Here is a 26,365-nt window from a genome sequence, read left to right on the forward strand (position 1 = left end):
TGTCGTCGTAACTCTCCCAGCTGCATTTCCTCGTCTCCTAAAAAAATAGTAAGTACCGCTATAACATTAAAGCTGGTGCAAAAAAATAAATAAATACCAACCTCGTCGTAATCGACCATATGTCCACAAAAATATCCAACACCAAGCTCGGAAGGAACTAATCCATACTTAGCTTCAATACCACATTTGCAGAGTACTGGATCAAATTTCAACTCTTTCGCCCACTGATTTTTTTTCTTTTCCTTTACCTCTAGCTTTGGCCAATGGGACAAAGGACCATACAACCACTCTCTGAAACGACACTTACGCCATCTGTATGGCTGCAAGAGAATAAATTAGTAATTTATTGTAAAAAATAACTAGTTTATACATTTAGCGTATCGATGGGCTCACATAATCAATGTTCGGACACACGAACTGCTTCTCATGGTCTTCGTCGATGACAGCACGGTCTCCACAATCGCATCGAGGCGGTGAGTCCATCTGTCTTTCTGTTGCTACCTCCTTCTTCGCATCCGTCATTGGTGGAGGATTCGGGGGAGGAGTACCCAACGCTTAAAACGCTCATGACTAGTCCTTCCACACAACCAATTAGCGAAAAGAAGATATCGAGGGTCAAATTTATCAGGACCGTCGATCCACTGGAAAAAGAAACACCTCAGGTGCCCCTAAAACAATGGAACGAAGCACTATTACACATCTACTAAATAATAAATGTGAACAAAATTAAGTCAAAAGTCATAAGATACGTACGTCAAAACCGCCACAAAGGTAGAAGCAGCGAGCAGCCGTGTCTGGATGTTTGGATTGACATACCCAAGCCAGTATGCCACAGTCACAGTTAGGCACAGGGAGTTCAGGAGGAACAGGAGCATCCTTACTAGATACGTCAGGATATAACTCCTGAGGACGACCTCTCTTCTGCCACAACGCCTTCCGGTACATGTCTTTCATCTAATAAACGATTATAATTATCACTTGTACCTAATAAGTTTACACAAATGAACCAACACACCGGAACAGTATATCATCACACTAATTCTATGCCTATGTGTGTCATGGCACCAGCGTTCACAACAGGTTAACAAAAACTATCAAATAAAATATACACATCATATTAATGATACTATATATATTATGAGCAACTATGGAAACTAATAATCGAAAATATACAACCCAATATAAAAAACGAATCAGTTGGACACCATACCTTGGTCTACGAAGTGAACCAACTCGAATCTTTGAATCCAGCAAATTTTGACGAAGTTTTGAAATGAGAGGAAATGTGCTCCTCTCGGCCAACAGCGCGGCCGATTTTATAGGCCTTCGTAGCTCGGCGCCAAGATCTGTGGCGCCGAGCTACGAGGCCGCGTCGGCGCCGTGTCAATGCCATGTCGGCGCCACGTCAATGCCATGTCAGCCCTAGGCGCAGGGAGCCGTTGCTGCCACGTCACAGCTCGGCGCCATAGCCTATGGCGCCGAGTATCGGGTCCAAAATTGCATATAAAATTCCTGGGGTCCAAACGTAAATATTTTTTAAAGGTAGGGCTGAAAAAGAAAAAATTCGGACTCACCGGCGCATGTCAGACACCTCTTGGCTCTTGCCCCGACTGAGAAACGTTTGGTTGCGTGGCTACGATTTAGTTAGGCTGTAATAATGCAACAGAGTTTGTTTAATTATCTAAAACCTAAATTCTAGCCACACCACAGTAGTAGAGAAAGTTATGTTCGCTTACTACATCAGATTTGAGCATTTTTAGTTGGCCAGACTATGCCAGTACAGAATCTTTTATGCATAGAAATCGAATTTTTTTTCCAACTAGCAGTGTTTGGGGAATAGCTCTGTACGCCTATATAAATAGACCACTCTTGTGTCTGTTTCACTTATGTCATGTTAGTAGATCTATTTTCCAATGTTTTTTCTCCTCTATATTAGAGGAGTTTTTATGTTAATCTTTGTATCCCTAATCCTAAATTCCTAACATGTAATAACTTCAAATTTAAAATATCTCACATATATACATACAGAAGTTTAATGTCGAATTTCGATGTTGTAAGGTATCATTTTACAGAGTTGTTGGTAATATTGGTAAGGTAACTGTCATATAAATTTTGAATTCAAAGTGCTTATCTCTTCATCTTTGCGAAAGGGTCTCTAGCCTAGTGGTTAATCTTCAAGTCCCAGATTCGATTACCCTCAGGACGAATTTTCGGGCTTAGTTAAAAAAATCTCGTATTGTGCCTCGTCCGCTCTCTGGTTACGATATCTTGTTAGTGATGGGAGGCCAGTGGTCGGAGATTTTCTCGGTCGGGACCGTTGTTTGGGTCATTTTGATGGTCATCCCTCCCTGACCGAATTTTTATCTCTTCATCTTTGTGTTTTGGTACCACTGCTAGTGCTCATATTTTCTGCGTTGAAATTGTAAGTCGGATCTTCACTGCAAAAGAATGAAAAGTTATTGCGTTAGTCTTTTGTTTGGTAAATAGTACTAGACTGTTCTAAAAATATGTATCTCAAGTGTCGATATCTTACAATGTTTGACTGAAGTTTTGCCTCGGTGGCATGTCCAATTCATCTAAGCCTCTATCAAACATTTCCAAAACCTTTGTTATAGTAGGGCGATGCAATGGTAATATTTGGATGCACCACATACCAACCAGAGCCATCTTTTTGGCGATTTCTTCTTTTTCAGGTGTGCCTTCACATGCCAGTAATCCATCGTTTTGACCAAAGTGGTCATAAATCCAATGTGGAAAATACTTTTCACTTGAAACTTGAGCAAATGATTTAACATTTTTCCTGCCTCCAACCATCTCTAGTAACATCATTCCATAACTATAAACATCTGATTTTGTAGAAACAACTCCGAAGGTTCGAGAATGTACTTCAGGAGCTATAAACCCAGGTGTACCTCTAGCACCAGTCATAGAAAGCTTGCTCTCCTTGGTATGACATAACTTTGCCAAACCAAAATCAGCAATCTTTGGCTGGAAGTTTTGATCTAGAAGGATATTTTGAGGCTTGATATCGAAATGGACTATGCGTGTATTACAACTATGGTGCAAGTATTCCAACCCTCGAGCGATCCCAATTGCTATGGTATAGAGCCTATCCCATCCTAAAACTTCCTTTGGGTTATCTGAGTATATGTACTTATCCAAAGAGCCATTTGGCATATACTCATATATTAGGGCCCGCTTTGAGCCTTCCAAACAAAACCCAAATAAGCTAACAATATTAATATGAGATGTCCTGCCAATACTCATAACCTCGTTCACAAACTCCTCACCATCACCTTTGGAGTCATGCAGGAATTTCACTGCAACTAGACGACTGTCATCTAGCATTCCTTTGAAAACCACGCCATAACCACCTTCTCCAAGCTTATTATTTATGCATGATGTTATTTTTGTTACTTCTGAGTACTTGTATCTTTTTGGAGCTAGTGATCCATACGATGATATTAGAGCCTCAATGTTCTCTTGTATGCTGCTGCTGGTTTTTTTGCATAGGAAAAACCTGAGTTTTTGCCTGTGCCATACCAACACATATATACATGGTAGGAACAAGCTTGCAGCTACTGAAATCGAAACTGAAATTAAAAGTAGATGTTATTCTCTTCTCAGAAAACAAGGTGTTATGATATGAGCATTCAGATTGAGAGGCCATAAACAGTTCATATTGTAAAGATGAATATTTTAAATAATCACATATTTTGCTCTAAACAATGTAGTTATATATTGAAAGCTATACATTGTGTGCTGATTGTTCGAGTTTTCATTTTAGTATCTATGTGTGTGTATTTAATAAATTTTATAATAGTTCTAATATCTCCCAAATTCTAATAACTGAAACTAAAATTTAATTTATTGTTTTAAGGGCCTGTTTGAATACATTTGAGCTAATAATTAGTTGGCTAAAAATTGCTAGTGTAATTAGCCAGCTAACTATTAGCTGATTTTAGCTAGGTGAAATCAGTTAATGAACTAATGGACAGTTGAGGGTGTAGCTAATAGTTATTTGGAATAATAGCTAGGGTGTTTAGATGTCTCCATCTAATACCACAATTATTAGCTTAAACATGAACTAAATAATTATATAAGTATTGAAATTTGGGTTATTAGATACGGAGTATGACGTAATGTCAAAAGTAGCATACCTATTAGTATTGTCTTCCTGCCTTTCCCGTTGGCACCTAAAATATCATGGAAATTAATTTAAAATAAAATAAGTAGCAGTATACTGATTGCTTTTGTAAAAGGAAGGAATGATATTAAACGATCCAATATATTGCATATGAAATTCGAAGCATGCAACTCCCTTATATATGCCGCCTTCTGCTATATGCTACCGTCTAAAGTTTATTTGTTGTATGCTAGGAGGACCATGTACTATTATTATGTGATATATAGGGTCTGTTTGGAACAACTCCATTACTCTAAAATGAATTTGAATACATGATTCATTATGAAGTAGTTCTATAGGTGGATCTGAGATTCATCGTAGAACGGTTTGGCTTACACAACAGCTCCAGATTCACACAGAAATAATTTGTTAGAATTAACTAATTTCACCCTTGAGATAGGTTTGACATGCCATGCCATTGTCTCTAATCCTTTCTTCCTACTTTGACAAAACAACATCAACAGTCGCAACGACAGGCCATGGTGTGGCCCGTGCGGAACCGATGCAGCCAACCGTGCCCCACACTGGATGGGGCCACGTACGTGGGGTAAAGGCAGGCGCGTGAAGGGTCAGGGCAGCTAGCCACATGAGACCGCGTGGGGAAGGGGTGTCATACAAGAACGCAAGTAGGATTTCAACAACTTGAATTTACATTTTTCTCTTTCTTCGTATTGTGCACGGAAATTGATGGTATCAAACGCTTTAAATAATTTGATGGTTTGTCTCAAATATAGACACTTTAAAGTATACTTTTCTGCTAGTATAAACCGATGAAATGGAATACCAAACTTTGGGTTCTTTGGTTCAAAGATCCAATCAAGGCTCCATTGAAAGTTGGATGTTAATTGAATGTTGTCTTTTTGTAGTTAGAAGTCATGGGTCACCCTAGTCCCTCATTGAAACACTTAAAGTTGAAAGTCAAATTCCTAGATGCAAATTTGTATTATACGCTCGCGCTCGGGCACTAGCGAAAGAGAAAAAAATAGTTGCACCCTATAACTTATGTTTCAAAAACTAGAGTTGTCAGCGCCCCTGGGTACACGAGTACCCAAGACGCTACAACCAAACTAGGCCTACACAGAGAGGTCAGGCTATGGGCCCCACCTTTGAGGTGGATCAGGTTGATAAGACAACTCAAAAGAGACAAGGAAAATACGTGGTTAGGAATCCTATTAAGAGACAAGGAGACCCCTACCACATAAACACTCATCACACTCCCTTCCACAACGGCCCTCGCCGACCTGTTAGTAAGGTCCGGTTGCACCATGTGGCCCGCTCGGTCCCCTACCTTTGGTGGGGTCCGATGCTATCACATGCTCTCAAGGTCCAGCTAGGGCCCTGGACCCCTCGAGGGGGCCTTCTTTGTCTGAAAGCTCCATGTGTTCCTAGGACCCAACTAGCAGCCCTAGATCTCCCTAAATAGTCTCTAGATCCCCAAGGTGGACTCCTTCAAGCATCCTATTTGCCGACCACCGTGCGGGCTCGGGAGCCCAGTGCGCTCAAGCTTCAGGATGTCCTGGCTTCCGTGAGGTCTAGGCACACCATGTGCCTCCAAGCCCCGTGACGACCCTGGTCAATGGGGGCTCTAGACGCGCCATGTGGTCGGACGCCCATGCCACAATCGGACGAAGAGATGGTATGGCCAAGAGACCATAGTTAATTAATTGTTCGATGCAACAAGCGCAACTATACTAGTATCATACCCACTTCCTAGCTATCAGGCCCCAACAATCTAGGATGTGGCACCAGTGCGGCATTATGGCGGCATGGATGGTGCGCATCGTGAACCGCCATGTTTTAGGTACCCACGTCATATGCCACATGTCCTCTATCCTGATCATCGGTGACGTGGGATGTGATGTCCTAGGTCTCCTGTAGTGGCATGCCACCTGCTCCTCCACCTGTCATGTCCTAGGATTTCTGCAACAGACACACACACCCCGCACGCGTCCAGGATATCAGGTATAGGTAGAGAATGTGGCTTTAGGACCTCGGGCTAAGTCAATAGAAGTTCCTTGATGCAGGGTAGATGTGCCATGTATAGACCCACCTGTGAGCTACAACTGAAAGTACCTTGGGGGTACTTAAGGACATTTATGTCGCCTAGAAGGGGCGTAATTAAGCAATTAAAACTTTTCAACCCAAATGAACTCAACTTACATGACTTGATCGGTTGCAATGGAATAATACGTTGTCCACTTAGTACCTACACTTCACAAACTCGAATAGCAATATGTCATACAAAGTGTAAGTAATGTAAATATGCAAGAGGACAAGACAAGCGATTTTATCTCGTGGTTTGGAAAAGCCTCAAATGCTTTCCTAATCCACGTTGGAGTTAGCCAAGAGGCTTAGAGTCTATTTCAACTCATTCCTCCATTTTCTCAAGTTTATCACCACTTATGATAAACGAAGACTTCCACTATCATTTTGTTTGCTTTACAACAAACACGATGCTTGTCACAACTTGGAAGCTCATCGACTAATTAATGCCTAAAGCGAACGGTTGTAGCCTGCACTATTGCTCAAGGTTGCTTAGCTCTTCTAAGCACTTGCTCTGGCTCTTTCTAGCTTTATCTAGCTCTTACAAGCAACACACAAGCACTCTTCTCTAGCTTCTATTTGCTCTCTAACACTTAATCTTGCACTAAGCATTATCTTTTACTTAGAGAGGGGTTAGAGGCACTTGCAACTAGCTAGGAATGATGTATGACACTTTTGAACACTTGCTTGTATGTGTTACATGCATGGAGCAGTATATTTATAGACCCCAAATCCAAACTAATTGTTTCCCAAATTCTGCAAATTCTAGGTGCACCAGACCTTTGTATAGTGCTAGTTCGGTGCACCAACGAACCTCTACCACGCCTGTTGTTTCAGTGATCGTTGGGAAAAGCTATTAGATGTTAGGGTCACCGGACCGATCTGGTACACCCCGGACACTACCATGTCAGCGCCATGTCAATTCAACCATTGAACTCTAAAACTAGTCGTTGAACTTAGAAAGTCTAGTGCACCACCAATGCTTGATCCGGTGTACCATCTATGTTTGCCTTCGGTTGTCTAAAATCTAACTTCTCTGTGTCGGTCCGATGCGCACTCAAACTAATTTGGTGCACCAAACCCTAGAAGCATAGATCATATCTTCTTTGGGAACTAGTTCCGATGCACCACCAGACCGGCCCAATGCGTCGCTATGTAGCAGACTTTGTTCTAAACTTGGGCATTTTATCTTGTCTTCACTTGGCTCTTCTCTTAGGCACTTCTATGACTTATATAAATGTTCCTTGAGTGTATGCATACCTTCTATGTCATCTCATTGGCTTCAATCAATCCTCCAACTTATTTTGCCTCTTTTCATCGCCTTTTTTGCTCTAGTTGGCACTTGGAACCTTAAACTACAAATATGATCAATTCTCTTACTTTATTGAGATCCATTATATTGCAATGGTCATTAAGAATTTATCCAAACACTGGAATGACCCAAAATCCAGCTCTTTCTTGATTTTTCACTTTTGACCTCTTTATCAACGTCTGCACAACAAGTGAGCCCTTCTAGGTTGTTTTTGATATCTTCTACTTGGACTTGTGACCATGCATGATCTCTTGATCTATAATCCCTTGAGCCTTATATTTTGAACCATCACAATACATATGAGTAAATCTGATGGCTTTAAATCACATCTTCTAATGTTGTGATCTCCAACACAACATGACTCTTCACAGTCTTGATCAAACCTTTGACTTCCTGCAGGAACTTTACTTCTTCACCTTACTCACGATCCTTCAGTCCCAAAAGCCCTCTTGCTTTTCACCTTCACCTAGCTAGGTCCTTTGATGCCCTTTTCTTGCCTTGTCCTCAGTTTATCAAACTATCTCCAAGTCACATTATATTGAAGATCAGCATAATAAAGGTCCATCATTTTTTTGTTCATGCACAATTTTTCTTTGCATGAGACTTCTCTAATTCATCCTCATCTTAAGTCTCATTTTGATACTGTAAATCTTGTTTGCTTTCTCATCTTGCTTGTGATATTCCACATTCACATAATTCTGACTGATCTTTCTATGGAATATCACCCTTGTTATTTTTTGTTGAATCTTATATGCCTTTTACTAAGACATATGCTTTATACTTAGTTCTTAGTTTATTGTTCAATGCTTGACAAACTGAATAGTCCTTTAATAGTGTTGTCATTCAATCCACCAAAACCTACAAAGGTGTTGATGCACTTTTAGTCCCCCTCACCCTTGACCAACGGGTCCCCCTCCTGAATCTCTCTATCGGTACTTTCTATTCATATTTAAATACACCCTCTTAGGGCTAGTTTGGGAACCCTATTTTTCCAAGGGATTTTCATTTTCCCAAGAGAAATTAGTTCATTTTCCCTTGGGAAAATAGGAATCCATTAGGAAAATGGAGTTCCCAAACTAGCCCTTAAAGATTCTTCCCCCTACTTCACCTCCTCTCCACCATTCCCTCTATTCAGCTCCCCTTTTACTTTTTAAAAGAACTATTTTACTTTTCTACATTATATTTTGTAGTTTAAAAATTATACAATATTTGTAGTACCATAATACACATTGTTATTAAGTAATTAAATATGAAAAGGGTTAATTTCTTAGTTAAAAGCGCTAATTAATGAAAGGGGGAGATTATTGTTCCCTCCTTCCATGGAGTGAGATTTTTCTCACTCCGCATGTAGGGAAGTGGAGTGGGCATCGTTGGTGAAAGGGAAATGAGTCATAGGGTCATTTCTACCTGTTTTGGTGATTAAGTGCTTAATACACCATATTGAACTAACTACTTTAATATGAGCATGAGCACAAGTTCTAGCAAGAGCAAATTGAAGGCAACAAGTCCAAATGAGTAGAAATGAAGGCTAAAAGTGCAACTTCGGGTAAAACTACAAAAACATGAGGTTTAAGTATTTTAATAAGTTGCACACACCTTATATTATGTTTCTTGCACCTTGGTTTGGCTACAAACTCTTTTATGCAAGAAAAGTAACTTTAGGACTTGGTTTTGGGCATATTGCAAATCCTGGAGAAACTATGTGAAAAGGTATTATTCCTACCCTTAGTCAATTGTTTTATAAGCTAACTATGTTTGTCTAAGTCGTAGGGAATCCCTCAAGGAAACCCAAAAGATCTAGAGAAGTTTGGATCAAAAAAGCCAAAGATGGGAAAGTCTAGGACTCACCGGACGATCCGGTGGTGCCCCGGGCGGTCCGGTGGCCTATACGGACGAAGTCCTCGACCTCGGGAATTTATAAAATTCACCGGACGGTCCGGTGTGCGCTGGACAGTCCCTCCAAATGATACATCGCTCTTGACCTGGAGCTCCAACAACTAGTGTGAGTCACAGGACAGTCCGGTGCCACCTAGAAAAGAAAAGGGCGCCAATCAGTTGATCTCCTGATCGTTACTATGCTCTGTCCGGTGGCTCACCGGACAGTCCAGTGCACCCGCAAATAGGAAGTTTTTGGAGCTTCCAAATGGAGAAGTCAACGACTCCTAGGCCCCTTAGAGTTATAAAAGGATCGCCTTGGTGCCTCATACTAGTACCAAAGCATCTCAAGAGCACACCAACACTCTGATATGCTGCGACCACACATTTTAGTGATTTTAGAGACATTTGAGTGTCGTTTTTAGCTATTCTTGTGTAGACTTGTTCTTGCACTCGTGTCTTTGCATTTTGTGCGTGTGTTACTGTGATTTTCTCTTGTGTGTGTTTTCTATCTTCCTCTCTTACTCTAAAGTGTAACTCGGATCTTGTGTAAGGATGTGAGAGACTCCAAGTTGTCGAGATTCCTCACAAACGGGAATATTGATATAAGGAAGAACCGTGACACTCAAGTTGACCTTGGTGATCGCTTGAGAGGGGTTGAGTGCAACCCTTGTCCATTAGGACAGCACACTGTGGAATAGGTAAGCATATTACGCTTGACCAAACCATGGGATAAAAATCACCGTGTCTCTTGTCTCCTTTACATTATTGCGATTTTTCTCTCTTCCTAGGTCTAAACTTCACTTGTAATACTGCTCTTAGAATCTTTCATATCTTGAAAGAGCAATCAAGTGAAGGGAACTTGTCTCTCTTCTCCCTCTCTCAAACTTGGTTTTAATTCGCACTAACTCTATCTTTAGACCAAGTTTGTGTATTTTAAGTCTATTTTGTATGATCGTCTATTCACCCCCTCTAGGTGCTCTCAGTTAGACGTGTCCTCCCCCGTCCGTACACGCTTAAGAGGGTTGGTGGCTTTGAGGGGGCGTCATTGCAACATGTCTAAAAGGGAGATGGGGGCATACCTTATGGGGGGACACACACGGACTATCCTCAGGTCCTGTCTCTTTACATAACTCCACATATTTTTACTCTCAGGCTCTAGCAAGCCTCATAGAATCGACAGTTTGGCACTTAGCCACTTTCTTGCAATCCAGTCCACCTAAGAAGGATGTAGTTATTATGTCTTGGCTAGACGTGTTCAAAGGTTGAGTCAGGTCAGGTTCGGTTCTAGTCAAGGTCGGGTTTGGGTCGTTTAGCACGGCCTGTACCCGGTCCATGCCTAGTGTTGACTCGTGCTTCCCCATTGGATGTGTCGGGTTGGATATTTTTTTGGTTTTGGGTTGGGTCGAGATTTGGTTCAAAAATCATGGCATGTGCCCAGCCTATGAATTGTTGCGGGTAAAAAACTATGGCTCATCCCCGTCTATTGCATTGGTTGGGTTAGGTCGGATTTTTTTCGAGCAGGTCACATCGTATGACACATGCTTAGGTATCGTCTCGGTGGCTCGAACCTCCATTAAACCCTTACCTCCCTCATTGAGCTCGAGGTGATTGATTTGGTCATCTTTCGATGCCTGGGCTAGGCATCTAGTGTCGTGGTAGGCATTAAAGCAGTGCAACAAGATCTCTACTGAATCTTTACAGTGGTATTGTCCTTGTATCCCGGCAGTCAACCGATGACAATAGTGGTTTAGATGTTTAGGACCTGACCCATGCATCCGTGCATAAAAATGACATAAATAGTAATGGTGAAAGAATAAAGAGATACTAATATGATTCATGTATGTTGTTACGGTTTCTATATATCATATAAGTATATATTGCTTAAATAAGATAGTAATTGATTTTGTTTTTTTATTCAAATTAATATTATATATATATATATATATATTCCGTTCATATAACATGACTAAACATTTAGGTAGTGTTTGGTTGAAGAGCCAAGTAGAACGGAACCGTTCTGTTCTAGTTTTGTTGTTGTTTGGTTACAAAGTAACTAGAATGGAATGGCTCCAATTAGGGAATATTCTCCTCAGATCCGGAACCATTCCGCTCCAAAAAATCAATGGAACGGAGCCGCTCCGTTCCAATCCCGCTCTCACAGTCACGCTCCGTTCCGTTCACTCTGCAACCAAACAAAAAACAGAACCGCTCCGTTCCAGATTACCAAACACAGAACAGAGCGGCTCCATTCTTAGAATAAGGGATGGAACGGCTCCGTTCTACTTGGCTTCTCAACCAAACACTACCTTAGTCATGAGTCCCACTGGTTAGAAGATTTAGGAGAGCTTTGCTTCTTACCCATCAGACGCACGACGAAACTTTCACTTAAATAGATAGAGATAGAGAAAGATAGGACGTGGGGCGCGCAGCTAGACGGGGAGACGTATGACGAAACTCTCACTTAAATATAATAGAGATTTTTAGTAGAGCTTTTACGGTTCTAAATTATTTGAAAAAAAAAACTTCTGTCGCATAAACATAAAAGTCTATAATACCGTAAATCAGACAAGGTTACCTTTGTCAGCTTCCAGCTTCTATCATTTCCGAAAATCACTCCATAGAACAAGCATAAAATACTTTAATTTCTCGGTAAAAAAAAACTGTTTGCTAGAGTCTTTCCTAGATTCAGTCTAAGAACTGCTTTGACCAATGCAACCTGGAAACTGTGTTTGATATAATCAACCGCCTAGTTGTAATTGTAACGAGTAAACCTACTTTGTGACTTGTGGGACTCTTGTCCGTAGGAAAGGTGCATTCTACTTTGACCAGAAATAAAATCAAAGCGCCAAATCGGTGACCACAGCCGGAAAGGAAGAAGACACGAACCGCACAGTATTTAGACCAATTGTAGAATTGTAAATCATAGAGTCCGGAATTGAAGAACGTCCCCAATTCCTTCGTCACCAAACCAGCCCCCACAGTTGAAATGTCAACAACTGAGTGAGACTTTGAGTTCCAAGAGTGGGTGAAGTTACCTGACGGCGTCGGCGGCAACTGCCATGTCGCGAGGAAGCCGTCCCAGACGAGTTGGTCGTAGTTGCTAGCGTTCACCTTGCCAGACACTCCAAGCACAGCTGCACAGGCACCCTGGTAGCGGTGCAACCTTGCAAAACGTAGCCGCCTGACTCGTCGGAACGCCGCCCATCGGCGGCACGAACATACGTGTTGTTGTGGCATACCGTGGCCACGAGTCCCTCGCCTGGCGACGGTGGCTTGGTGCAGCTGTAGAAGATGAGGTTCTGGTTGTCGGAGCTGACCGAGAGCGGAGGGACAAGCCGGGACGAGGTGTTGGCCGTCGGGATGCGGCACCCTTCGATGCTAGTCGTATTGAAATATGTAGGCCATCTTGGTCGATCGGCGATGAGCAAGGAGCGATTGTGGTAGAAGATGCTGACGATCCGCAAGGTGATCTCGTTCTGATAGTATCCCAGGTGCGGGATGGTGTTATGGCAATGAACCTGGACAGTGGCGAAGCTAGAGTAAATTAGGGGAGGGTGCATATGCCTTGAGGGTGCATGGTAACAATTTGTAGGTGGTGCATATATGGTGAAAATTTAGTCCAAATCACTAGATTTCTAATTTTTTGTGGGTGCATGTGCACCCCCTAATTTCTATGTAGCTCCGCCCCTGAACCTGGAACCCAATCCCGGCGCCGCAGTTGGTCTGCGCGGCGCCCTCCGGGATAAGCCCAAACGGGAAGGCGATGCTCACGTTACCGCATAGAAACAGCGAGCAGTGCTGCCCTCCTTGCCCGCCATGAGCTGCTGCCACAGGCAACGGTAGGGATAAGGCCACCCACGCCGACGACAAGACTAGGAAGAGCAGCAACGAGGATGGGACCAGAGCCATGGAAAGCTTCGACTACAGATCGAGTAGTGGTAGTGGACTGACAGGAGTGGGTGAACCGCTCTCACTGGCAGTCAGGCACACAGGTGGTGGCTGGGTAAAATGATGAAGGTGAGTCCGCGCGTCGTGTACGTAGACACGAAAACTTTTTGAATGGGGGCATTCGGGTCATCGTCATCGGCTTCGTGTTCCCTATGGACGAGCGTAAGGAGCACGGCGATGACTATGGTGACAGTGGATGCGTCAGTATCTGATGGAAATGCAAATGCGAAAAGGAAATGCAAAGATGCATGTGGTGTGTCAGTGTGACAACGTACTCCCTCCGGTTTCCTATTAGTTGTCGTTTAGGACAACGACACGGTCTCCAAAATATAACTTTGACCAATATTTTTTATTAAAATACAAATGAACTCTTAATACATTTATACTTTTATAAAAGTACTTTTTATGACAAATTTGTGCATATAAATATTAGGTACCAAAACTAAATAACAAAATAGTTATTTGTAGTCAAAATTTTATAAGTTTGATTCGAACCTTATCCAAAATGACAACTAATAGGAAATCGGAGGGAGTATAGCAGTTTTGGTGGCCTTAATTAAGGCTTTCGTGTTTCGTGCTTCATGTACATCTATATTGACGTATCTATATTGATGTGATAGCGGTTGCGCGCTCCCAATGTGGCTTTTGGTTGCTAAAATGCTAATGGAAATGCAAACAAGAACATGCATAATTACGGGAGAAGACGATGAGTCATTAACTGATTAGATCTTGTTTAGTCATTTCTGTATCATGGATTGAAAAAAATATAAAGAATTTTGACTTACTATAGGCTAAAACACACCTAATCCCCTCCAGTCTAGGGCTTGTTCCGTTTCATCAAAATCCATATAGATTGGAGGGGATTGAATGAGTTTTAATTAATCCATAGCAAGCTAAAAAAATTCATATTTTCAATCTTTTCCAATCTACGAGGCACAGGAATAGGTGGAGATGACCCCATATGGATTTTGATGAAACCAAACATGTCCTCGTGCGGAGGATGGAGCTGTATCAGTTTTGTGCGGTAGGGTCATCAATTAACGACGGAACTCAATTACATGGAGGGCCGACAGGGGCGAATTTAGCTAGATTTGTTGGAGTCAGCCGACCTCGATAAAATTTCTAAATCCTTTAGCAAAACATTGTTAAAATTTAAGAAAATTTATATCATATAGCAAAGTTAGCACTTTTGATCTCGATAATATTTTTGGCTAGATCTCGATAAAATTACATGGGAGTAATGCATGGGCCGTCCTAGCTAGATGTGACATTTGGATTCTCACGTTTAAATAAAGTTGAGGTCGTGGTCAGATTGGTGTATCGAAGTGTAATTTTACGTCATGGTGAAAGAAGAGAGTAATAATTGCATTTGCACCCATAATAATAAACTAGTAGATCCTCCTCTAATTAATTACTTTCCTTCGCCCCATAAAAATGGCATATGAAAGTGCAATTTTATGTTATGGTGAAATAAGATAAAAAATGGCATATGAAAGTGCAATTTTATATTATGGTGAAAGAAGAGAGTAGTTGCATTCATAACAATAAAATAGTAGATCCTTCTCTAAGAAAATACTCATTTCATCCCGTAAAAATTTTAGTCGTGAAGCTCAATAATCAAAAAACGGGAAGGAGATGTTCACATTGCCGCATAAAAACGGCGGGCAGTGCTCTCCTTGCCCGCCATGTGCTGCTGCCACTGCCATCACCCACACCGATGACGAGACAAGGAAGAGCAGCAACGAGGATGGACCAGAGCCATGGAAAGCTTCGACTATGGCGTTAGCAGGACGATCAGAAGGCTGGGTGAATTAACCGCTCTCACTGGCCTCAGGTACACAGGTGGTGGCTGGGTAAAATGGTGAAGGTGAGTCCGCGCGTCGTGTGCGTAGACCCGAAAAGTTTTTGACGGGGTCGTCGTCATCGCGTCGTGTTCCCGTTGGATGGACGTACGGAGCACGACGACGACTGACGTGACAGCGCATGCGTCTGTATCTATAATGAAAATGCAAATGCAAATGCGAAAAGAAAATTCAAAGATGCATATGGTGTACGTGTAGGTATAGTGTAAACATATTTGCAAGCCGATACCTGAGGTCTTTAAGTTCGACTCATGAATTATAGGGTGTAAAATCTTCGATGGATCTTTAGTTCTGGTTCTCTCAACGGGACTAATTAAAGGCCATCCTAGATTATAGTTCTAGGTTTGATGCATCATCGACGACGAAGATCGTTGGTGAATATAGGAACTAGCCAACCTCGAGAATAAAGATCGTACGCAGCATTCCTCCCCCTAAAATTTTCCCCCTATATCACTTTTTTTGTGTCAAATTGTCAACATTTCATCCCCTACCTTTTAATCTTCCGCAGCGGTTCCCCTTATATTATCTCCTAACCTCCACAACTATAAAATATCATTATCTAACCCTATTCATTTTTATTACTATTTTTTCAACTATTAAATAGGGGAACACTATGCAAGGAGACGCTACAGTGCTCCCCCTTGATTTGGGGGGCGTGCGCCTCCCCTTGCGCTGCAGTGCGTAGAGGGCCCTTTGAAGTCGGCCGCTGCGGGCTTAGAGGCCCCCTACGCAAGGGGAGGGGGCACGGCGCGCGAAACGCTGCGGCCAGTCTAAGGGTCTCCTTGCATGATTTATTAGGTGGCTCCAGCTCAAGCTCGTCGTAAAGCTCTTCTTCGAGAGCTTTTTTAAGAGTTAGTGTCATTTTCTTGTTGGAAGCCATAAAAAACGTAGCATATATCGGCTCCTTATATATTTTTCTTCATTTGAAAGAAATATAGATAAACTGTTTTGCCAAACAAATTATAAAACGGCTTTAACTCTTTTAGAGAATCTAAGGAACCAGAGTCAGAACTGTTTTTAGATGAATTGGAGCCCCGGTAATGAGAGCCTAATTAGTTTAATATATTCCCTTCTATCCGAAAAATATGTTATCAATCTATAAATGTATGCTAAATTGTTGCCCTGCTAATGACAGCTAAGTATAAAGAATTTTTCTTTCGTGTGCTTGATATATATAATGTGTTTTGCTAATACCAAGCTTACGTTTCGAGTCGAATAGTTCGCAGGCAAATCAAGGTGGAGTAAACAACAGAGACTAAAATATAGGCAAGAGGATCAAAATGCATTACTGAATCGTAAGGGCCGGCAAATTAACATACTGACCGCAGAAAAACCAGTACTGGCCGTCGGAGCAGTTGCACACCAGCTGGTCGTCGTCGGGGTCGACCGAGCACCTGTCGCCGGTGCTAGCGCAAGCCGCGCAGTCCTCCGCCGTGAAGTTGTGCTCGAGAAGGAACCCAAGATTCATTAGGCGGTCGTAGTCGGCCGGCCCCGCCCCCTGGTATCCCAGCACCGGCATCAATGACGACACCGTGCAGTTCAGCGGCAGCGGCGGCTTCAAGGTGTCGTCGGGCCTGTACTTGCCAGCAAGCCACGCGAACGACTTGGCGGCCGAGCCGTTGTCGTAGTCGCTACAATTCATTTGCGCCCAAGAAGAAGGAGGGGACGGCTGCCGCTGCCGTGCCTGGCCCGGGCAACCGCTGAGGAAGAACAGCTCCAGGTTTCTGCTGCTGATCCTGAACGGCGCGGCGCTCAGGCCGGAGGAGGCGTTGCTGACGAGATTGAGGTTGCAGAAGGAGCCGTCCTTCTGCAGGTTGACGTTGGTGACGACGAACGAGCTGTTCTCGTACGAGATGTCCAGGACCTGGTACGCCCAGTACGAGTTCTTCAGGTACACCTTCCGCTCCTCGCAGGTGACCTCGAACGCCTTGTAGCCGCAGTGCCGCTGGTGCGTGCCCGTGAGCCAGAACGGGTAGTAGATGCTGAGGTTCCCGCACTGCGCCGGCGCGCATGGCACCATCGACATTTTCACGGCGGCGGCGGCGGCGGTGGTAGGAAGGCTGGCTAGTAGCAGAGCGAGCAGTAGCATGGCAATGGCTGGGCAGAGCAGCGGGCCAGCGGCGGGAACACGGCACGCGTGCATCTTCGGCTCTTCGCGCTGCGAGCCGTGAGTCTGTGACGCAGGGGAGATAAGGATTTGTGAAGAAGTGAACTCGCAGAAGAAGGTGGCCGTGGGGCGTGGGCCCGTGGCTGATGCACGCATCGGACTAGGGTTATTTAATTCACGAATCACGACTCGCGAAGGATGTTGAATTGTTGACGAATGAGCTGACTGGTCCAGGTTTGACTTGTCTCTGTTGTGGTGACCGAGGCTTCAAACTGATCAGTTGGTGGGAGCAGGCCGAACATGTGGGTCCACAAGTACTGGGCCCCACCAGCCAGCAAACGGTGACCTGGTCGGCGCTCCTGAGTAGTCACGCCGTTGTGTGCCCCTGGCCATCTACGGCTCTACGCGACCGCGATTTTCCCTGCCGCATGCCATCCTTCTTCCGGCTCCCCGCTCCACCGCTCCAGTACCCAGTGCTCCCGGCCGCGGACCGCGGGCCGTTATAGCTCCACTTCGCGTCAGATCAACCCGCCCTTCGGCTTCAAGCACAGGGTCACCGGCAACCTCCATAGGTGCCTCTCCCTCATCGCTACGCTTCATATCTCTTTCCTCACGAAGCAATCCCTGTGGTGCGGGGTCTTTATTGGTGAAGCTGAGATAGATGCCGCTGGAACGCTCGCCCGTTGTTGCCCCCTCCTAGAGGATGTGGCTTTCCTCCATTGCAGCACCGTGGATGAGGCCGATCTTGCTGGTATGCAATCTCTCAGGTTACTTTCGTCCACTCCCCCTCCACACCAACCTGTGATGTTTGGGATGGCGAACGGGCGAGGGAAAAAACATTCCGAGGCTGCACTGCTCTGCCTCCAGACGCTGTGATCCTTATCGGCTCCTCTGGCGCCTCTCCGGCGAGCTACCTCGATTCCAGGTGAGTCTACGCGCATTGCCTCCTCCAACGGTCGGACCCCTTAACGACCTGACGCGATTCATGGATCCAAGCATCGAGGTATGCCGTATGCGCCGTCCACAGCAGTACCGCTCCTCCCCTCTCCTGGTTCTTGCTCTGGCAGCGCAACCATGAACGTCGTCGTCCATCGGCATCTTGCTCTGGCACTCGCCCATTACTGCTATTGTATTGTAAGTTTGAGCAGAATAAAGTTGGGGCGTGTTCTTGGTCTTTGCCTTCAGCTTCCTCCTGACATTGTTAGGTAAAAGAAATCTACCGATTTAGTTTCATGACGACTTGATCTCTTGCTTCAAGTTGTTTGTTGTTAATTCTCTAAGGAATAATGTTGGAGACCAAAAAGAGCAGCGCGGACAGTCCGACCCTGAGGCCGGACGGTCCGCGGTCCGGACTGTCCGCGGTGGTAGCGCGGACGGTCCGCGCGTGCGCAGAGTCAGTTAGGGTTCCTAATTCTCGCGGGATTTGTTACCTAAAACCACAAGATTAACTTGAAAATCAGTTTGAAGCGGATCCAGACCTCCCCTTTATATAGATGAAGGGCTACGGCCGATTGAACCCCCACCAATCGATCAAATCAAGTCTATTTCTCGTTTTTACCTTATGCATTAGGAGTAGTTCTAGTCTGGTTCTAGTTTAGCCCTAGTCTAGTATTCCAATCCCCAAATTCTCCGCTTCTCTTCGACTCTACGTTGATTAGAGGAGTCTAGGTCGGCATACCAAGCCTAGACAACCCCTAGGAACTCTCCTCCCCGACGGGGTCCCTCCCGGGAGCGAGATCTAGGCGCCACCGGCGACCTTCGCCGCTCCCTACGCACGTGCGGACCGTCCGGCCCTAAGGCGCGGACCGTCCGACCGTCAGGCAGGGAACACCAGCCCCTGTACCAGGTCACGGACCGTCCGGCCCCTGGTCGCGGACCGTCCGCGCCTCTGCAGAGAGCACCGCCGCCGGTTCTTGTTAGTGTTTGGCACCCGAAAAAGGTGTCAACATACTTTTGGCGACTCCGCTGGGATCTGATGTCTAGATCTATTAAAAATCAGGCCGTCAAATGGCCGGTTCTAAAGATCACACCGATATCTCTCCAGATAATATCCTGAAGACGCCTGTCGAAAATCTAACAGCCGATGAGCAACAGCAATACGAGGACTACATGCGCCAAGCGAAGGAGAAATTCTTGTCGCAATACACGGTGGATCGCCACCAGAAGGTTATCAAACATGGAGAGACCGACGTCGCATCTCTTCTATCTTCGCTTCAAGTCCCCAACGTAAGTAAACCCAACGATATCCAATCTATTAAATATTATGTAGATCAGCAGCAGGATCAAATGAAACAATAGATTGTAGGGTTAGAAGAGTCAATTAGAAAATTAACTCGTACGTTGGAGAAGTCTGTTGCTCCTAGTTTTCCATCATATGAGACTAGTAACAGGATATCTATGTCTAATACATCGGCAATAAATGGGGATTTGCAGCCCCAACTATTATATGGTATGCCGATGAACTCATATCTAGGGCAAGTACCACCACCGTCGTCCCTGCTTGGCAGATCGGCGACCCTGGACACGGTCGGACCGTCCGAGCTTCTGCCCGGACCGTCCGGCCCTTACGCGGACCGTCCGGCTTTCCCTGCCGGACAGTCCGGGCCCGCACCAGGACTACCACGTGGCGTCCCGATAGTGGCGAACGCAACCGGTCAGTTCGGATTTACCACCGGACAAACCGGATACGCATACGCAGAACCTGCTGTTGCACACAATGCACCAAATTATTACACACCACAACAGCAGTATGTTTCGCCCTCTACATATTTAAACCATAACGTGCCATATAATCACAGACCGATCAACACTATCGATCGGTCACGACAAGAAGGTCAATATACTAATGCCCGACCAAACGAGCCCCACAGCCCAGGATCCGATGGTCTGCCATCGGGTGCAATGGAAAAATTAGGGAAGAGATGGCTAAACTATTTCGAGATAAGTTCGGAGTTAGTGTAGCCAGAGTGGGGCAATCATACCAAAAGTCATATGATCACCGGTTTGACACTGTCCCATATCCACAAGGGGCAAGGATACCGGAATTTTCTAAGTTTTCTGGTGAGAATGGGAGAAGCACACACGAACACATAGGCCAGTTCCTAGCACACCTAGGCGAATTGGCTGATGGAGAAGCATTTCGTGTTCCGTTATTTTCTTTATCCCTTACTGGTACCGCTTTTGCATGGTACGCCGCCCTTCCTCCAAATTCCATTAACTCCTGGAATGAATTAGAAAGTAAATTTCATGAACATTTCTTTGCTGGGGAATATGAATTAGGGCTAGCTGACTTAGCTTCAGTCCGCCAAGGACGCGAAGAATCGGTTAATGATTATATCCAGAGGTTCGGGACACTAGAAACCGATGATTTTGGATCCATGTCGCAGACAAAGAGCTAGCAGGACTAGCTTTTAATGGGTTGATATTGAAAGGGAAATAGGCTTACACCTTTTCCTAAATTGATTTTGGTGGTTGAATTGCCCAACACAAATAATTGGACTAACTGGTTTGCTCTAGTCTATAAGTTTACAGGTGCCAAAGGTTCACAATAAACCAATAAAAAGACCAAGAATGGGTTCAAACAAAGAGAGCAAAAGACAAGTCGAAGGCAGCCCTGGTCTGGCGCACCGGACTGTCCGGTGTGCCACCGGACAGTTTCCGGTGCACCAGGGAACTTCAAGCTCTACTCTCCACCTTTGAGAATTCTCAGAGGCGCTCCACTATAATTCACCGGACTGTCCGGTGTACCACCGGACAGTGTCCAGTGCCCTAGGGAGAAGCGACTCTGAACTCGCCAGCTTCGGGAATCCGCTCCGCTATAATTCACCGGACTGTCCGGTGCAACACCGGACTGTCCGGTGTGCCAGCGGAGCAATGACTACTCTGCGCGCAACGGTCGACTGCAACGCATTAAATGCGCGCCTGCGCGCGCAGAGGACAGAGCACGCGCGGGTGGCACACCAGACAGTCTATAGGACTTGTCCGGTGCACCACCGGACAGCCAGGCGGGCCCACAAGTCAGAGCTCCAACGGTCAGAACTCAACGGCCGGCTGACGTGGCTGGCGCACCGGACAGTGTCCGGTGGCGCACCGGACTGTCCGGTGCGCCATGCGACAGCAGCCTCCACCAACGGTCAAGTTTGGTGGTTGGGGCTATAAATACCCCAACCACCCCCACATTCAAGCCATTCAAGTTTCTACACTTCTACACCTTACAAGAGCTATAGCATTCAATACAAGACACACCAAAGAGATCAAATCCTCTTCCAACTCCACACAAAGCTTTAGTGATTAGAGAGAGAGAGATTTGTTGTGTTCATTTGAGCTCTTGCGCTTGGATTGCTTCTTTTCTTTCTCATTCTTCTTGTGATCAACTCAATTGTAACCGAGGCAAGAGACACCAATTGTGTGGTGGTCCTTGCGGGGACTTTGTGTCCCGTTTGATTGAGAAGAGAAGCTCACTCGGTCTAAGTGACCGTTTGAGAGAGGGAAAGGGTTGAAAGAGACCCGGTCTTTGTGACCACCTCAATGGGGAGTAAGTTTGCAAGAACCGAACCTCGGTAAAACAAATCATCGCGTCTCACTCTTTATTCGCTTGCGATTTGTTTTTGCCCTCTCTCTCGGACTCGTTCATATTTCTAACGCTAACCCGGCTTGTAGTTGTGCTTAAGTTTATAAATTTCAGATTCGCCCTATTCACCCTCCTCTACGCGACTTTCAATTGGTATCGGAGCCCGGTGCTTTATTAGAGCTTAACCGCTCGAAGTGATGTCGGGAGATCACGCCAAGAAGGAGATGGTGACCGGCGACAAGCCCATTACAAGCCACGGGAAGGCCTCATCAGGAGAGTCCCGCAACAAAGGGAAGGGGAAGGAGGAATCCTCTTCACACAAGACGCATCGGAGTGGCGATAAGAAGAAGATGAGGAAGGTGGTCTACTACGAGACCGACTCTTCATCGCCATCCACCTCCGGCTCCGACGCGCCGTCCATAACTTCTAAGCGCCACGAGCGCAAGAAGTTTAGTAAGATTCCCCTACACTACCCTCGCATTTCCAAACGTACTCCATTACTTTCCGTTCCATTAGGCAAACCACCGGTTTTTGACGGTGAAGATTATAACATGTGGAGTGATAAAATGAGGCATCACCTAACCTCACTCCACACTAGTATCTGGAACGTTGTTGAGTTTGGTGTACAGGTACCATCTGTAGGGGATGAGGACTATGACTCGGACGAAGTGGCTCAAATACAACACTTCAACTCCCAAGCCACTACCATACTCCTCGCCTCTCTTAGTCGGGAGGAGTATAACAAGGTGCAAGGATTAAAGAACGCCAAAGAAGTTTGGGACGTGTTCAAGACCGTGCACGAAGGAGATGAGGTGACCAAGATCACCAAGCGGGAGACGATCGATGGGGAGCTCGGTCGATTCTGGCTTCACCAAGAGGAGGATCCACAAGCCATGTACAACCGCTTGAAGACCTTGGTGAACCAAGTGCGTAACCTCGGGAGCACCAAATGGGATGACCATGAGATGGTCAAGGTTATTCTAAGATCCCTCGTTTTTCTTAATCCTACTCAAGTACAATTAATTCGTGGTGATCCTAGATACAAGCTAATGTCTCCCGAGGAAGTTATAGGAAAGTTTGTGAGCTTTGAGCTAATGATCAAAGGCTCAAGGAAGATCATCGAGCAAGGCGACTCCTCCACGCCCGAAGCACAACCCGTTGCATTCAAAGCAACGGAGGAGAAAAAGAAGATTCTACTCCAAGTAGAATCCCCATCGACGCCTCCAAGCTTGACAATGAGGAGATGGCTTTAATCATTAAAAGCTTTCGACAAATCCTCAAGCAAAGGAGGGGGAAGGACTACAAACCCCGCTCCAAGAAAGTGTGCTACAAGTGTGGTAAGCCCGGTCATTTCATTGCTAAATGTCCATTATCTAGTGATAGTGACAGGGGCGACGACAAGAAGGGAAAGAGAAGGGAAAAGAAGAGGTACCACAAGAAGAAGGGCGGCGATGCCCATGTTTGCCGGGAGTGGGACTCCGACGAGAGCTCCACCGACTCCTCCTCCGACGAGGACGCCGCCAACATCGCCGTCAACAAGGGTCTTCTCTTCCCCAACGTCGGCCACAAGTGCCTCATGGCAAAGGACGACAAAAGGAAGAAGGTTAAATCTAAATCCTCCACTAAATACGCAACTTCTAGTGATGATGCTAACTCTAGTGATGAGAAAGATAATTTGCTTACCCTTTTTGTCAATCTTAACATGCAACAAAAGGAAAAATTAAATGAATTAATTAGTGCTATCCATGAGAAGGATGAACTCTTGGACACCCAAGAGGACTTCCTAATTAAGGAAAATAAGAAGCATGTTAAGGTTAAAAATGCTTATGCTCTAGAAATAGAAAAATGTGAAAAACTATCTAGTGAGCTAAGCACTTGCCATGATTTAATTGCCAACCTTAGAAATGAGAATGCTAGATTAATTGCTAAGGTTGATTCCAATGTTTGTGATGATTCAATTTCCAATCTTAGAAATGATCATGCTATTTCAATTGCTAAGATTGAAAAATTAAATGCCTCTCTTACTAGCCTTAGAGTTGAAAATGAAAAATTGATTGCTAAGGCTAAGGAATTAGATGTTTGCAATGCTTCTATTTCCAATCTTAGAGATGAAAATGATATTTTGCATGCTAAGATTGTTGAATTTAATTCTTGCAAACCCTCTACATCTACCGTTGAGCATGTCACTATTTGCACTAGATGTAGAGACATTAATGTTGATGCTATCCATGACCATCTAGCTTTAATTAAGAAACAAAATGATCACATAGCTCAACTTAATGCTAAGATTCATGAGCATGACTTAGAAAATGAAAAATTTAAATTTGCTAGAAGCATGCTTTATAATGGGAGACGCCTTGGCATCAAGGATGGCATTGGCTTCCAAAAGGGGGACAATGTCAAACTTAATGCCCCTCCTAAAAGATTGTCTAATTTTGTTAAGGGCAAGGCTCCCATGCCTCAGGATAACGAGGGTTACATTTTGTACCCTGTCGGCTATCCCGAGAGCAAGATTAGGAGAATTCACTCTAGAAAGTCTCACTCTGGCCCTAACCATGCTTTTATGTATAAGGGTGAGACATCTAGTTCTAGGCAATCAACCCGTGCAAAATTGTCTAAGAAGAAAACTCCTAGTGCATCAAATGAACCTAGCATTTCATTTAAGACTTTTGATGCATCTTATATTTTGACTAACAAATCCGGCAAAGTAGTTGCCAAGTATGTTGGGGGCAAACACAAGGGCTCCAAGACTTGTGTTTGGGTACCCAAAGTTCTGGTATCTAATGTCAAAGGACCCAAGACCATTTGGGTATCTAAAATCAAGAACTAAATTTGTTTTGTAGGTTTATGCATCCGGGGGCTCAAGTTGGATCATCGACAGCGGGTGCACAAACCATATGACAGGAGAGAAGAAGATGTTCTCCTCCTACGAGAAAAACCAAGATCCCCAACTAGCTATCACATTCGGGGATGGAAATCAAGGTTTGGTCAAAGGATTGGGTAAAATTGCAATATCACCTGACCATTCTATTTCCAATGTGTTTCTTATTGATTCATTAGATCACAATTTGCTTTTCGTTTCTCAATTATGCAAAATGGGCTACAACTGTCTATTTACTGATGTAGGTGTCACTGTCTTTAGAAGAAGTGATGATTTAGTAGCATTTAAAGGAGTGTTAGAGGGTCAGCTATACTTAGTTGATTTCAATAGAGCTGAACTCGACACTTGCTTAATTGCTAAGTGAAAGGGAAATGTGCCCTTGGGCCATTTCTAAGTGTTTTGGTGATTTAGTGTCCAACACAAGTGCCTAAGTGTAAAAAGGTGGACAAAGTACAAATCAAGAATTAAGGTATGTTTCTCAGACTTAGTACATTGTTTTATGGACTAATGTATTGTGTCTAAGTGCTGGAAACAGGAAAAATCCAATTGGAAATGTCTTGGCTCGAGCAGCCAAGAATCTGCTGAGTCTGGGTGCACCGGACAGTGTCCGGTGATGCACCGGACAGTGTCCGGTGCGCCAGGCTGACTCGAGCGAACTAGCCGCTCTCGGGAATTCACCGGCGACGTACGGCTAAAATTCACCGGACTGTCCGGTGTGCACCGGACTGTCCGGTGAGCCAACGGTCGGCCGGGCCAACGGTCGGCCGCGCAATCTGCGCGGGACACGTGGCCGAGCCAACGGCTAGAAGATGGCACCGGACTGTCCGGTGTGCACCGGACATGTCCGGTGCGCCAACGGCTCTCAAGCTGCCAACGGTCGGCTTCGCTATTTAAGGAAGGAAATCGGGCACCGGACAGTGTCCGGTGTGCACCGGACTGTCCGGTGCCCCCGATGACAGAAGGCAAGAATGGCTTTCCAGAATTTGTGCTCAACGGCTCCTAGCTGCCTTGGGGCTATAAAAGGGACCCCTAGGCGCATGGAGGAGAAGATCAAGCATCCTTTGAGCATCATTGATCACTCACACTTCATTCTTGCGCACTTGTTCGACATTCTAGTGATTTGAGCTCCGTTCTAGTGTGCTAGTCTCTTGAGCTCAAGTCTGGGTTTTGTGTGTGCGTATTTGCTGTGATCTTTGTGTCGTGTGTGAGTTGCTAATCCCTCCCTTGCTCTGTGATTCTTTGTGAACATCTTTTGTAAGGGCGAGAGGCTCCAAGCTGTGGAGATTCCTCGCAAGCGGGATTAAGAAAAGCAAAGCAACACCGTGGTATTCAAGTTGGTCTTTGGACCGCTTGAGAGGGGTTGATTGCAACCCTCGTCCGTTGGGACGCCACAACGTGGAGTAGGCAAGCGTTGGTCTTGGCCGAACCACGGGATAACCACTGTGCCATCTCTGTGATTGATATCTCTTGGGTATTGTGTTGTGTTGAGATCCTTCTCTAGCCACTTGGCAAATTACTGTACTAACAATTAACCAAGTTTTGTGGCTTAAGTTTTTGAAGTTCTACAGGATCACCTAT

At 44.9% G+C, this 26,365-nt stretch overlaps 1 protein-coding gene across 1 annotated transcript; it reads right to left on the reverse strand.

Moving 5' to 3' along the window:
• Positions 1 to 1,993: 1,993 nt before the first annotated feature.
• Positions 1,994 to 17,449, reverse strand: LOC103649803 (LEAF RUST 10 DISEASE-RESISTANCE LOCUS RECEPTOR-LIKE PROTEIN KINASE-like 2.1). The gene is made up of 4 exons (XM_008675515.2): positions 16,553 to 17,449; positions 4,161 to 4,196; positions 2,534 to 3,593; positions 1,994 to 2,438 (listed from the first exon to the last, which is right to left on the reverse strand). Exons 1-4 carry the CDS (start codon positions 17,370 to 17,372, stop codon positions 2,369 to 2,371), a joined length of 1,986 nt encoding a protein of 661 aa, XP_008673737.1. The 5' UTR covers positions 17,373 to 17,449; the 3' UTR covers positions 1,994 to 2,368.
• Between the last annotated feature and the right edge of the window lie 8,916 nt (positions 17,450 to 26,365).

Source organism: Zea mays, chromosome 3, assembly GCF_902167145.1.
Source record: "Zea mays cultivar B73 chromosome 3, Zm-B73-REFERENCE-NAM-5.0, whole genome shotgun sequence".
Lineage (NCBI taxonomy): Eukaryota > Viridiplantae > Streptophyta > Magnoliopsida > Poales > Poaceae > Zea > Zea mays.

Coding starts and splice junctions, on each gene's coding strand:
- LOC103649803 (XM_008675515.2), bottom strand. CDS start 17,372: ATGCACGCGTGCCGTGTTCCCGCCGCTGGCCCGCTGCTCTGCCCAGCC. Junction 3,594..4,160: donor CAGGAAGACAATACTAATAG/GTATGCTACTTT, acceptor TTTTAATTTCAG/TTTCGATTTCAGTAGCTGCA. Junction 2,439..2,533: donor CAAAACTTCAGTCAAACATT/GTAAGATATCGA, acceptor ATTCTTTTGCAG/TGAAGATCCGACTTACAATT.